Source organism: Taudactylus pleione, unplaced genomic scaffold (genome assembly GCF_031769625.1).
Source record: "Taudactylus pleione unplaced genomic scaffold, aTauple2 ptg000391l, whole genome shotgun sequence".
Classification (NCBI taxonomy): domain Eukaryota; kingdom Metazoa; phylum Chordata; class Amphibia; order Anura; family Myobatrachidae; genus Taudactylus; species Taudactylus pleione.
Genome location: NW_028284792.1, coordinates 15,791,227 through 15,805,762, shown reverse-complemented (window position 1 = coordinate 15,805,762; position 14,536 = coordinate 15,791,227). Strand labels below are relative to the sequence as shown.

General features: G+C 41.2%; 1 protein-coding gene across 2 annotated transcripts in view; it reads right to left on the bottom strand.

The window, feature by feature from the left end:
* Positions 1-14,536, bottom strand: part of UXS1 (UDP-glucuronate decarboxylase 1) — an 80,901-nt gene that overhangs the window by 48,061 nt on the left and 18,304 nt on the right. For both annotated transcript variants that reach the window (XM_088445980.1, XM_088445981.1), the window contains exons 3-4: positions 10,705-10,759; positions 8,603-8,646 (exon numbers count right to left, since the gene is read on the bottom strand). In XM_088445980.1, the coding sequence (XP_088302106.1) occupies positions 8,603-8,646; positions 10,705-10,759 (99 nt within the window). The remainder of the gene's footprint in view (positions 1-8,602; positions 8,647-10,704; positions 10,760-14,536) is intronic.

Below are 14,536 nucleotides of genomic sequence, written 5' to 3'. Positions count from 1 at the left end.
TAGGGTGTAACACAGCAATTTAACCAAATAAATAGACTAGTCTAGAGTAATACCAAAACATACATATTTAAACATACTATGAGAACCAACTATGAGAACCAACTCAGTGCATGTAAAATAAAAAAGTATCTAGCTGACAACTACAAGTAATTGAAACAAAGTATTCCTAATGTTTCATTGAGGCCACGCCTCTTTGTAATAATTTACGAGCTCTATCACCACCCAGTATCAGGGTGGGGTATGTGATCAATAATTCTATGGGGTCTAGTTACTAAGCAGTATTAGGAGACACAGTGAAAAGTGATAAGGTGCCAGCCAATCAGCTCCCAACTGTCATTTTTCAAACACAGCCTGTGAGATGGCAGTTAGGAGCTGATTGGCTGGCACCTTATCACTTTTCACTGTCTCCTAACACTGCTTAGTAAATAGGCCCCTCAATTTTAAAGAAGAGATATTTTGTTTGGCCACAGCAAAATGTTTAGAAACAGGTTGTTCACTATTACCTGAAGATATTGCTGCCCGTATGGATGAGTGATGCTGAGCCATGCGTTCCCTGAAGGTACATTCTGTCTTTCCTATATAAAGGTTTAGAACATGGACAGGTAATGGAGTAGATGATAAATTTGCTGGTGCAAGAGAGATGATGTCTTATATTAAATTTAATCCCTGAAAACGGGGGGAAAAAAATACTGATCCTGTCTGCAAATATTTGCATGTAGTGCAGTTAGGACACTTGAAACAACCCAACCTAGGGGTACCCAAAAAGGAAGAACATTTATTTTTACCCAACTGTGAAATGTCGTTATGATGTACTATATAGGCTCTAAAATTCTTTCCTCTACGGTAACTGGACATCAGCGAGGAATCATGCAAGGGATATAGATCTTTGTCAGATGTAATGATCGGCCAAAGCGATTTAGCTTGACTATTAATCGTACTGCTCATATGGTTATACTTATTAACCCACACACGTTTATATGAAAGACATTTTTTTTCTTTTTTGTTGGTAGTTAACAGCAACTCGGGAGAAGTTGCCAAGGCTTTAGCTTGTTCAAGGATGGACAGACTATAAGCCCTCTGACTAAATTTGGAATACGTCACATCTAGTTGTTTAATACCCTCCATACGATTGGGGGCTATTCTCAAAGTTCGCAGACACTGAGAGAAGGGTAATGCATGTTTCAAAGGTGCTGGGTGTGCACTACTGGCTAGTAAAATGTTATTCCTGTCAGTGGCCTTAGTAAACAGTGATGGTAATAGTTTGCCCTCCTCTTTGCTTAATGCCACTTCAAGGAAATTAACCTTAAGTAGGTCCATGGTGTAGGTGAACCTAACAGGCTGATTCAAAGCATTGTAATGTTCAATGACATCTATAAATGCTTGTGGTGTACCACCCCAAATAGTCAAGAGATCGTCTATGTAACGACAGAATGCAATTATGTTTTTAGCAATATCTGGATCAGTAAAAAGCACATCCTGTTCAACACTGAACATATAAGAATTAGCGTACGATGGGGCCACATTGGAGAAAATAGGATCCATCATACATAAAATAATTACAAGTTAATACAAGTTCTAATAACTTCATAAACAGATCTACAGGTGGGCCAGTGTACAACGGATTGTTGGTGATCAACAGCCTGGTAGCCTGCATCCCAGCTGCGTGGGGAATGCAGGTATACAGGCTACAGACATCAACAAAACACAGCAAACAGTTCTGTGGTAATTCAGGTAATTCCGAAAGTGACAGTAAAAGGCTATTCGTGTCTTTCAAAAACGATGGCCGAGCCTGTACACAACTTTGTAATAGGGTGTCAAGGTACGTCGAAATAGGTTGGTATAACAACCCACGGGCGGCTATAATCGGTCTCTGGGAGGTTTTACTGGGTCTTTGTGTAGCTTGGGAATAAAGTACAGCAATGGTTTAACAGGATAATTCACTTCGACGGCTTTTTTGATGGTGGAAGAAATTAACCCTTGTGAGGCAGCCATAGACCACACAGAATCAAGCTCTTTCTTAAAAGATACAGTTGGATCAATAGCTAGTTTCTTATATGTAGAGATATCACTAAGATGTCTCTCTGCTTCCGATTTATAAATCGACAAGGTTTAACACCACAATGATATGGTCATTTTCGGTGTGACTAGCTTGTGGGCGTCACATTGAGCGACACGCAGTCAATCTCCACGATGGGTGAGCTATTTAAACTGCATTGTTTGTCTGTTAATTCTATGTTGGCGTGACAAAAGCACTAATAAAGGCGCTGAAACGTTGCTTTAAGAAGGTTTCTGTGTACAGAGTTATTTTAGCCCGGAGTGCCGCTATCTGGATGTCTATATTTCAGCAGCTCGCGTTGGTGGTCTGACTGTGGATGGCACCCGGCAAAGTTGCATTCTTTCACTTTTTGAGTGCCGGACCGTGGATAATATATGTATCACTGAGCGGCTTGTTTTGTGACCTGTTGTACAGTTTTCACTAACCGCTCTGTTGACTATCATGGCACCGTGATGACTTTGTTTAAGCAAGCCTTTACTCGTGGCAGTTATTTTGACTGTTTATTCTGCACGCTGGAGAGGAGCAGCAGCAGCTGATTTATTTCTGTGGGTGTTAAAACAGCAAGCACATACAGACTGGGACTTTCCATCTTGTTGCCTGGATATCTGCTTCCTATCTACATTGCTGGTAAGAACATTTGTTACAAGCAGCATTTGTTACAATCAGCATTCTGTTGATTAACAAGGTACTTTGGAGACATTGTTTAAAGCTAACCTGCTCTTGTGGCAGTTTCTATGACTGTTTATTCTGCACCTCGGGAAGGAGTAGTAACAGCTGATTTATTTCTGTGTGCGCAAATACAGCAAAGCACATACTGAGTGTGACTTTATCCTGGTGCCTGGATATCTGCAGTGTATTATTACAGCATATTATTACTGGTAATAACATTTGTTACAAGCGGCATTTGGGTTGCGGCCATGTTTTGCCTAGATACCTGTTATTGATCATCTAATCCGATTTCTCAACATATCATAATGGCATCAGAAAATATGGAAGGAGTTAATCAGCGTAATGCCTTGGAGAAAGGGGCTATTTTTAGTTTCGAAATCAGAGGCAATTCTGTTTACGGATGATCCAACTGAGCATACGGTTATATCTTCTGACCACAAACAAAAAAAATGGCAGCCGCTCAATCAATCTGGTAGTACTTTTTTCAGGTGCATGAAAGGGAGGGGTCATACCAAGTAGAAAAGAGAGGGGGGGGGGGGTTAACCCCCTATTGTTCCTCAGCACACTGAACCATACCAGCAACAATATATGAACACTATATGGTAATAGAATTTCAGAGATATTAGTTGCATGCATTTGCAAATACATGGGATGCTGCTAGGCCTCGTCAAGGCTTCTCTGTCACTAGCAGTCCCTACACTAAACGGTTCACGTCTGGGGCGCAGAGCACCCCAAATTAGGTCCAGCCCAGGACCCCCCCAGGGCATCACACGAAAAATGGAAAAAGAGTGACAGTAATTACTTGCACACTTCTATACTTTACACTGCACTAAGTGTTAAGGGGTTAAAATATATGTGAAAAATTACATGAATAATAAACAAACATAAAAAGGTGATGTGAAAAGTAACTATGTGTATTAAGTGGTGATGCCCTCAGGAGGCCCAGCCAGAGCAGCCTCGGGGGCCCTACGCCCAAACGCTCACCCCAAATGTAATGTATGCCAATTAAAGCCTCATAATAAAGGCACATATATATTTTTTGGAAAATGTAAGGCCTCATGATAAAGGCACATACATAAATGCATCCAAATTGAGAGCCAGCTTTCCTGGGAGTCACCCCTGGGTGACCTGGGCTGGACCCAATTTGGGGAGCTCTGCGCCCCGGACGTGAACCGTTTAGTGTAGGGACTGCTAGTGACAGAGAAGCCTTGACGAGGCCTAGCAGCATCCCATGTATTTGCAAATGCATGCAACTAATATCTCTGAAATTCTATTACCATATAATGTTCATATATTGTTGCTAGTATAATTCAGTGTGCTGAGGAGCAATAGGGGGTTAAACCCCCCTCTCTTTTATACCTGTTATATCTTCTGCACAGGATTTATACAATGATTTATTACGCTTAAAGAAAAAAAAAAAAAAAAAGAGATTGACTTCTATCATGGGTTGACTTTATCTAATTATTTTAAGGAGAAACAAATCGCTTGTGGATTTAGAGTGAAGAATGTTCCTACGATTGGACGATTTAATGTCGAATTTTGAAAAAAAAATGGACCTCTACACTTAACAAGTGCTCGTTTGATTTATTGTTACTTGTGATTGAGGAATCTAAGTTTTGAGGCCACTGATCATTATTGACATCAGACACACCGTGTGATTGGCTTGCTAAACTTAATACACAATTAGAGTTGTATAAAATTGACCTTTTGAAGTTTAAAAATGAAAAGAAAAAGAAGGTTGAGGCAGATTATGTACACCAACGGGTCTATAGTTTAAAAGGGGCTTATTCACAGACCGATAGACGCCCTTTATTTAGACGTACTCTTAACATAGTTCAGTTTGACACATCTGAAGAAGCGATCACTACTAACAGTGACCTAAGGGCCGCGGTGCATCACCAGTAGGAATTCGTACCAGGGCCCGTTTTTTTAGAGGGAGGTCTAAAAGGTACCCGTATAGGCAGGCAGAATCAAAAAGGTAGAGTAAGACCTCCCAGGGGACGGAGGACTTAGTTTTCAACTTGACTGATAGGGTACTGTCTACTAGTGAACTTTCAGTTTTGAGAAAGGGACTTTCATTTGTCCCTACTGTACCTTTTGATATGACACAATGGAAATTAGAAGCACACATGTTGAATAAAAGTCTTAAAATTAAAGAATATTTTGCTGATAAAATCTATTTACCCTCAGATGTTCCCCCACAATTACTCAAATTACAGTAGAGATCTAATTTTGACCCTATGAGTAATAACGCTTCCTTCAAAACGTTCTCACGTCTTTTAGACAAAGCAGTTTGCGACGATCCTATGATAAAAAACCCCCACAATTTTGGAATCTTAGTGAGGATGAACAAGCAGCCCTAAAATAATTGGCATCATATGAAGATGTGGTATTTCCTCAAGCTGACAAGGGGGGTGCCATTGTGGTGTAAACCTTGTCAATTAGAAATCGGAAGCAGAGAGATATCTAAAGGGGCACATCCACTAGACGATCTCCTCCCTGTCCAATCGCTAAACGATTTTTCCTTGATTTTTTCCCTTGAAATTTTATCTTTCAGTCTGAACGATTTGCAAACTATCTTTAAAAGATCAAGTGAAATTGACCTGCATGTTCAGTCGACTGACGAGACGATCAAACGACCAGCGGGAGCACGCATCGTTGATCTTTAACGACCAAGCACTGCATGATTTATAAACGATTGAACCATAACGACGTCATTATCGTTCAATCGCCTGCTAAAATCGTGTAGTGGATGCCCCCCTTTAGTGATATCTCTACGTATAAAAAAATAGCTATTGATCCAACTATATCTTTTAAAAAAGAGCTTGATTCTGTGTTGTCTATGGCTGCCTCATAAGGGTTAATTTCTTCCACCATCAAAAAAGCCTTAGAAGTGAATAATCCTGTTAAACCATTGCTGTACTTTATTCCCAAGATACACAAAGACCCAGTAAAACCTCTCGGACGACCGATTATAGCCGCCCGTGGGTCGTTATACCAACCTATTTCGACGTACCTTTATACCCTATTACAACCTCGTGTAAAGGCTCGGACATCGTTTTTGAAAGACACGAATAGCCTTTTACTGTCACTTTCGGAATTACCTGAATTACCACAGATCTGTTTGCTGTGTTCTGTTGATGTCTGTAGCCTGTATACCTGCATTCCCCACGCAGCTGGGATGCAGGCTACCAGGCTGTTGATCACCAACAATCCTTTGTACACTGGCCCACCTGTAGATCTGTTTATGAAGTTATTAGATCTTGTATTAACTCGTAATTATTTTATGTATGATGGATCCTACTTTCTCCAGCTTCTGGGGTGTGCGATGGGGACCAATGTGGCCCCATCGTACGCTAATTCTTATATGTTCAGTGTTGAACAGGATGTGTTTTTTACTGATCCAGATATTGCTAAAAACATAATTGCATTCTATCGTTACATAGACGATCTCTTGAGTATTTGGGGTGGTACACCACAAGCATTTATAGATGTCATTGAACATTACAATACTTTGAATCAGCCTGTTAGGTTCACCTACACCATGGACCTACATAAGGTTAATTTCCTTCATGTGACATTAACCAAGGAGGAGGGCAAACTATAGCCATCACTGTTTACTAAGGCCACTGAAAGGAATAACATTTTACTAGCCAGTAGTGCACACCCAGCACCTTTGAAACATGCATTACCCTTCTCTCAGTTTCTACGAACTTTGAGAATAGCCCCCAATCGTATGGAGGGTATTAAACAACTAGATGTGACGGAGGGGTTATAGTCTGGCTAAAGCCTTGGCAACTTCACCCGAGTTGCTGTTGACTACCAACAAAAAGAAAAAATGTCTTTCAAATAAACATGTGTGGGTTAATAAGTATAACCATATGAGCAATACGATTAATCGTCAAGCTAAATAGCTTTGGCCGATCATTACATCTGACAAAGATCTATGGGCCTGATTCAGACCCGCTCGCGAGTGGTGTGCGCTCGCAAGCAGGTCGATGGTGGCCTAGTGCGCATGACGGAGCCGGCTCCGTCGTGCGCATGCGTGAGACCCGGATAGCGACGGGCAAACCATCGCTCCGGGTTTCGTACCAAAGGGGGCGTGCTGTCGATGTTGAGTGACAGCACGCCCCCTTTGGTGGGCGGGCCAGTGGGAGTGGCTGCCCAAACGGAGGCGTTCCCATGTGAACGCCTCCGTTTGGGGGCGGCCCCACTGACATCACGACATCATCTCTGTGAGAGCCGAAATCTCTCTGGGGCTTGCGGCGAGACCTTACCACAAGGTCTTGACCATCGCGACAATCTTCCAGGCCACTCGCTATAGCTGGTCACCCACAGCTATGTGAGCGGCCAGGAGTCCGCTCTAAAAAACAAGAAGGCCGGCCCTGATTCAGAGCGAGTGCTCTGTCAGAGCGTCCGGCTCTGAATCAGGGCCTATATCCCTTGCATGATTCCTCGCTGATGTCCAGTTACCGTAGAGGAAAGAATTTTAGAGACTATATAGTACATAACGACATTTCACAGTTGGGTAAAAATAAATGTTCTTCCTTTTTGGGTACCCCTAGGTTGGGTTGTTTCAAGTGTCCTAACTGCACTACATGCAGATATTTGCAGACAGGATCAGTATTTTTTCACTCGTTTTCAGGGATTACATTTAATATAAGACATCATCTCTCTTGTACTAGTAAATTTATCATCTACTCCATTACCTGTTCATGTTCTAAACTTTATATAGGCAAGACAGAATGTACCTTCAGGGAACGCATGGCTGCCATACGGGCAGCAATATCTTCAAGTAACAGCGAACAATCTGTTGCTAGACATTTTGCTGTGGCCAAACATAATATCTCTTCTTTAAGATATAGAATTATTGATCACATACACCCCCCCCCCCCCCCCCGATACGGGGTGGTGATAGAGCTCGTAAATTATTACAAAGAGAAACCGAGTGGATCATTAGGCTGGACACATTGGCCCCACGTGGCCTCAATGAAACATTAGGAATACATTGTTTGAATTAGATGTAGTTGTTAGCTAGATACTTTGTTTTATTTTACATGCACTTAGTTGGTTCTCACAGTATGTTTAAATATGTATGTTTTGGTATTATTCTAGACTAGTCTATTTATTTGGTTAAATTGCTGTGTTATACCCTAGATTTATTTAGTTCTGTTTTATTTCAATCGACCTGTATTGCATTATTTCCCTCCTGTTCTATTTAATGGGTTTCCTGGATGAGTTAACCTATTAAGATATACTTCCTTGCAAAGTGCTTGTTCATGTATGCTAGGTTTTTTAATATATGTACTTATGTGTTTGTTAACTGTTGTATATGTTTTTAATTATTTTATTTATTTTTGGGGGTTTATTGGGTTATGTATTGTTATGTATAGAAGGCTATATGCCTTTATACGTGGGTGTTATTGTATTTTTTGTTACCATGGGTATGGGAACTGATTTGGTCATTTCCGGTGTGACTAGCTTGTGGGCGTCACACATTGAGTGACACACAGTCAATCTCCACAAGGGGTGAGCTATTTAAACCGCATTGTTTGTCTGTTATTTCTATGTTGGCTTGACAAAAATGCTAATAAAGGTGCTGAAACGTTGCTGCAAGAAGGTTTCTGTGTACCAAGTTATTTAGCCCGGAGTGCTAAATCTGAAAGTCTGCAGTTAAAGCACATCTTGTCTGTTTCATTTCAAAGCGATTGTGGTGGTGAATAGAGGCCAAATATGAAAATTCTGTCAATGTCCCAATATTTATGCACCCGATTTTATATATATATTAATGTGGATGTTTTCACAAGAAATATTATGAATTCAAGACAAATACTGATTAAAACTAAGTGATGTGACTTAAAAGCACAAACCTCTTACCTCTTCTCCAAATCTCGTATCTTTTCCCTTAATGGCGCAATAACCTATACAAGAGAATGAAAACAATTATTTTGTATTGTATTGCATGGCATAACAAGCTACCTTTTCCTGTAAAACCACTCAACTTGCACATTTGTCAGGGATGAGACTGCAGCCAGGTAGGATTTCACTGACATGGCCCCACGTGACCGAGCTGTCCACGTCTATCCCCTGGCTGTTACTGCAGAAATCTGTTTTGTACATGATGAAGTGATCTGTGGCTGCCGACATCACTGTTGAAATCTCTCTCTGAGATGTATGCGCGTGCACCAAAAGTGAGAGTTCCTCATCAAGCACTGTTAGGCTCATCTCTGAGAGTGCAGAGTTCAGCTGCAGCACAGTCCGACCCTGACCTACGGACACTGGTGGAATGGGGGTGCTCGACCACTGGTCATCTATTACCACTAGGGTAGGGAGTGCAAGGCCACAGGGGATCTATTGCCACTTTAAGTGGGAGATACAGTACTGTTGGGGGCTTATAGGGACGGTGAGGTCCGAGACATACACTAGGCATATTTTTTTTAAATAAATATTTTAAACATTTTAAAGAAGTATGTTCTAAATTAATTTCTGATTGTTTTCACAAAAACAACAATTAGCCATTTGAGTGGTTAGATATAGTTAAAGGTAGCTTGCTCATGGATACAAAATAACGCAATTCAATAATCAATTTAACAAAGCCATATGTAGGTATAAGACATGCAAACTTTGAATTGCACCATATACAAGATTATATATGTACTACGATTCATTAATAGAGGGAGTTTGGAAAGTCTCTCCGTAGTAACTGTGTGCTAAGAGCGTGACTGTCACACACTTAGCACACAATCACTGCAGATGGACTTTCCAAACTTACTGTATATTGTAGTGCGTTTCTTTATTCACAAGGCAGCCAACACAACTTAAGTTATTTCTATCTAATTACTTCACTGTACACTACTATTATGCTATATAAAAATACAGCTAAAAGTATAGATTAATATGTGCAATGTATCCATGTACAGGATAGTAAAATAAATATGACAGTTGTGCTTGTACAATTAATTAGCAAGTTTCATAGCCTGATGTGTTTAGGACACACTAATCTAATGTTACATGTCAGATAACAGGTCAACGCATCCATCTGCTTTGAAATTAAAACGCCCAGTGATTATTTTAACTATAACCAGGGTGTTTGTTGGATACATCTTATAGCACTGTATTCAAATCACAGGAGCAAATTCAAATATAATGCAACCTGCCCATAAAGCCTGGCTGCACACATTATAAGGACACTAGCATTTAATTGCACCATGTGCAGCCCCAAAATAAGCAAAATGCCCAATAATAATCCAGCCAAGATTGATTGATTGATTGGACTATTACTAGGAGGAGGTCTGTTAGAAAATTTGATTGGAAGCCATACAAACAGGGCCGAATGAAACGGATAACAGAATTACAGGGGGCAGAACGGGGACACATCCAAGTGATAAGACACAGTACTGCCAGCTGGACGTCACCTCTCCGAACTCCTTTGTACTCAATACATTTAAAACTTACTTTATCCAACCTTCATTCGCTCCAACATTTCATGCAAGACTCTTCCCTTTACAACACTGACTTCCAGTCCCACCTCTATATCTCTTTAGTCACATAAACGTAAATAACAAAGGTTTTACTTTTGCACTACTGATCGTACAGACCATGTTGGAATAATAAAAAAAAAAAAGTTTAACATGAACAAATTGAGTACTAGTTTAAATACTCTTTCAACGTAAAAGCTATTTGTAATTGCCTCAACTGAAAGACCTGTTAGTATACCAAACAACTAAAAAACTGTTGAGCAAACTATTGGATACTAGTCCAAATGATGGGGACATAAGGAAGACATACTCAAAGTCAATATATTTAAAATGAAGTTTGCTTTGCTCAACACGACAGTCTCAAACACAATGTAATGTATAGTAATTTACCAGGACTTAAAGGGCTGGTATTGCAAAAGAAAGAATATGATGGAATTGACATTTCTAATTTAAATAGAATAAAGTTACAAAATGAATGCTATGAAAAAGAAATTAACAAACCTCTTCTATTTTCTTTTCCATTTTCTGCTCTCCTCCGGTTTCCTGGATTGACCTGCTGAGAGGAAATAAGTAGGCAGACATGGTGTAAATCATCATTTGCAATATGACAGATAACCGAAGAGTGAAAATAAAGTTCAAATATCTCTCATTTCTGGTGTGTATAACATGAAGTCAATGTGCATGCAATAACACAAAAGGTAGTTTAAAGAGGGACACTAATGTAGAATAAAAAGAAAGTCTTATTTTCTATATGAATTATTTACTTTAGTTGCCTAATATTTTAAAAAAACTTTCATCAGATAACATAACATTATGTACAAATATAAAATTGGGACAATATTGGCAAAGAAACTGTTGGAGAAAGTATAGTGATCTGTGAAACCTAGCATGCAAAAATAACGTCCTTTATTTTACTATTCTCTTTCAATAAATATAGGCATTAGGTAAAGATTTAGTTAAGTTAACAAAATAGTATTGCTAAAATACATAGGTTACATGGAACACTATATAAAATAAACTTATAAAATAATTTCAATATTTATTAACAGTTAATTATGCATACATTTTTCGCAGCGTTTTACAGAAACGATTTGGCCATTCGCATCCTTCCCTGCCCCCGTGGAGCTTATTGCCTTCCCACATGTACGCACTAGGGTTACCGTATATACTCGAGTATAAGTCGATCCGAATATAAGCCGAGGTACCTAATTTTACCACAAAAAACTGGGAAAACTTATTGACTTGAGTATAAGCCTAGGATGGGAAATGCAGCAGCTGGTAGTGCCCCCAGTTGTAATAACCCCCCCCCCCCTGGTAGTGCCCCCAGTTGTAATAATCCCCCCCCCACCCCTGGTAGTGCCCCCAGTTGTAATAATCCCCCCCCCACCCCTGGTAGTGCCCCCAGTTGTAATAACCCCCCCCACCCCTGGTAGTGCCCCCAGTTGTAATAACCCCCCCCCCCCCCTGGTAGTGCCCCCAGTTGTAATAACCCCCCCCCCCCCTGGTAGTGCCCCCAGTTGTAATAATCCCCCCCCCCTGGTAGTGCCCCCAGTTGTAATAATCCCCCCCCCCCCTGGTAGTGCCCCCAGTTGTAATAATCCCCCCCCCCTGGTAGTGCCCCCAGTTGTAATAATCCCCCCCCCCCCTGGTAGTGCCCCCAGTTGTAATAATCCCCCCCCCCGGTAGTGCCCCCAGTAGTAATCCCCCCCCTGGTAGTGCCCCCAGTAGTAATATCCCCCCCTGGTAGTGCCCCCAGTAGTAGCCCCCCCAGTAGAGAGAGACGTAATAAAAAACAAAAAAAACACTTACCTGAAACCCCGCTCCTGGTCCCGACGCTGCTACCGGCTCCTCCGGCCGCTTTGCATTATGGGAAGATGGCTCCCGCAGCGGAAGCAGCAGCAGCCGCCGATGAGAGTCTGACAGACTCTCATCGGCTGCTGATTACAACAAACACACAGCTGTCGGCTCCGGCGACTGTGTGTTTGGCAGTGTGTAGTGCTGACCGAACTCCGTCCGGTCAGCGCTACACACGCGGTGCAGCTGTGTCACAGAGACACAGTCTGCACCGCGGCCCGCATGGTACGCTACTCAGCTGCGTACCATGCGGGCATTACTCGAGCATAAGCCGAGGGGATGCTGAAAAACTTGGCTTATACAGTAATTTTTGCCAGGAGCTAATTATCCTAACAGTATACTGGATTGTTGGAGGAAACTGGAGTTCCCGGAGGAAAACCACATAAGCACTGGGAGAATATACAAATTCCACACATTTTAGGCAGTGGTGGGAATCAAACCCAATGCTAAACATTACACCAGCCACAGTAATGTGTAATATATACACAAATTTTGTTCAGGTTCTTAGACATAATTTGAGATCCCCATATAATGGATCTCAAATTTATGATAAAGCTCTCCAAATCTCTGTGTACCCTAGACAACATTGGAAAGTATGATCATCGTTAAATATTCAAATACCCCGACGCAGGCCCGAACCGAATGAGGTAAGTCCGGGGCACCGCGGAGGGGGGAGGGGGGAGTTTGGTTGGTTAGGTTTAGGGTGCGAGGAGGGGGGGGGGGGGGATTGCAATTAGGTTTAGGCACCCCTGGGGGGAGGTTAGGTTACTTACGTGCCGCTGTCGGTATTTCCTCCCTTCGGGCATTTGAACCGGCGGCTAAACAGTTGCCGGTATTTCAATCCCATTCCGAATAAGGGATGGGAAACCAAGAGCTATCACATGCTGTTAAATAGGCCATAAAAAGGAGTTTCCCAATCACAATTTAAAAGGTTTTTACTATAATAAAGTCAAAGCCAACCTAGAATAATGTTAGGTTCAAGATGCACTTAAAAACTTACAAATACACCACTTTTCAAATAGTGTAGCACCCCATTCAAGATGAATAAAAATCACCTCTAGTTTGTCTTTTATAGGCACTGGGGGCAATATATTCTATGTAAAATATAGTTATGTAGGTCTGTGGGGGAGATGTATCAAGACTTGGAGTGAGGTAAAGTGGAAAAGTTGCGCAGAGCAACCAATCAGCTTCTAACTCCCATTTATCAAGCACAGTCTTTGAAATGAGACACGCTGATTGATGCTTTGGGCAACTACTCCACTTTATCTCTCTTCACATTCAATTATAGAATGAAAGGCATCCAACCACATCCTTTCATTTTAGCGTTGCTGCCAGATTTGTCTGTATAGAGGTCATAGCCTTTTCATAGCCTTACAGTAGTGTCATAGCCTTACAGTAGGCTGAAATTAAAAGTTTCCTGAAATGGCTAAGAACTTCATCCCCTGTTGCCTTGCACTGTGATGCGATTACCGTCGCTGTGTACACACATTGTCTAGTGCACAGGTTCTCAAACTCGGTCCTCAGGACCCCAAACAGTGCATGTTTTCCAGGTCTCCTCACAGAATCACAACTGATATAATTAGCTCCATCTGTGGATCTTTTAAAATGTGTCAGAGAGTAATGACTACATCTGTGTACCTGCTGAGTGACCTGGAAAACGTGAACTGTGTGGGGTCCTGAGGACAGAGTTTGAGAACCACTGGTCTAGTGTGTACCCAGCATTAGTCATGAGCTCTTGAGAAGTGTAACCAAGTATAGCCAAAAGATACAGTCTATGGAGTAATAGTAATAGCATGTTACTAAAGAGGCAAATAACACCCAGCCAGTTTGTCATAGAGGCTTCTATATATTTTTGGTAAAAAATCTGTTGGCACCAGGCAGGTTATAGGAATACAAGTATTGTCTGCAATATACTGATTTTCTAGGTAAATTGTTATTAAATATCTACAAAACCAAAGTGACTTAAAGTCTGACTATATAACTATACATTAAATCCTAGATACATGGAATGCTGTTTAGGCTCTGTTTGTTTTTATTAGAATTTTATGACATGCATGTGGTGTGGGGTGAGGTTATTAGGGGTGGGGTGCAATCAGTAACTCACCTGTATGCTTCACTATATATTTGGTAGAGCACAGGCTGCAGGCCTGTTACAAGGCTGCATAGGTTTTTTTTCTAAGTGGTATTACATGTACACCATAATTTAAAGAGGATGCAGGAGTTATAACAGGAGAAACACAGGAGAACAACATTTAAAAATAACTTCCTAAAACTTGTAAACAAGTGAAAGGGATCTTCATCTGCCAGACTTCTGGGACCCTTTTCTACTGAGCTGCGAACCGGGTAGATCTGGGAATAACCCAGGTTATTGCAGCAGTGGAAAAGGGGTATAATTCACCACCTGGAGAAAAATCTAAGCAAGTATTGTTTTAGGCTATTAGACCTTTCATAACTAGTACAAGTTGGATTTTAAATTCAG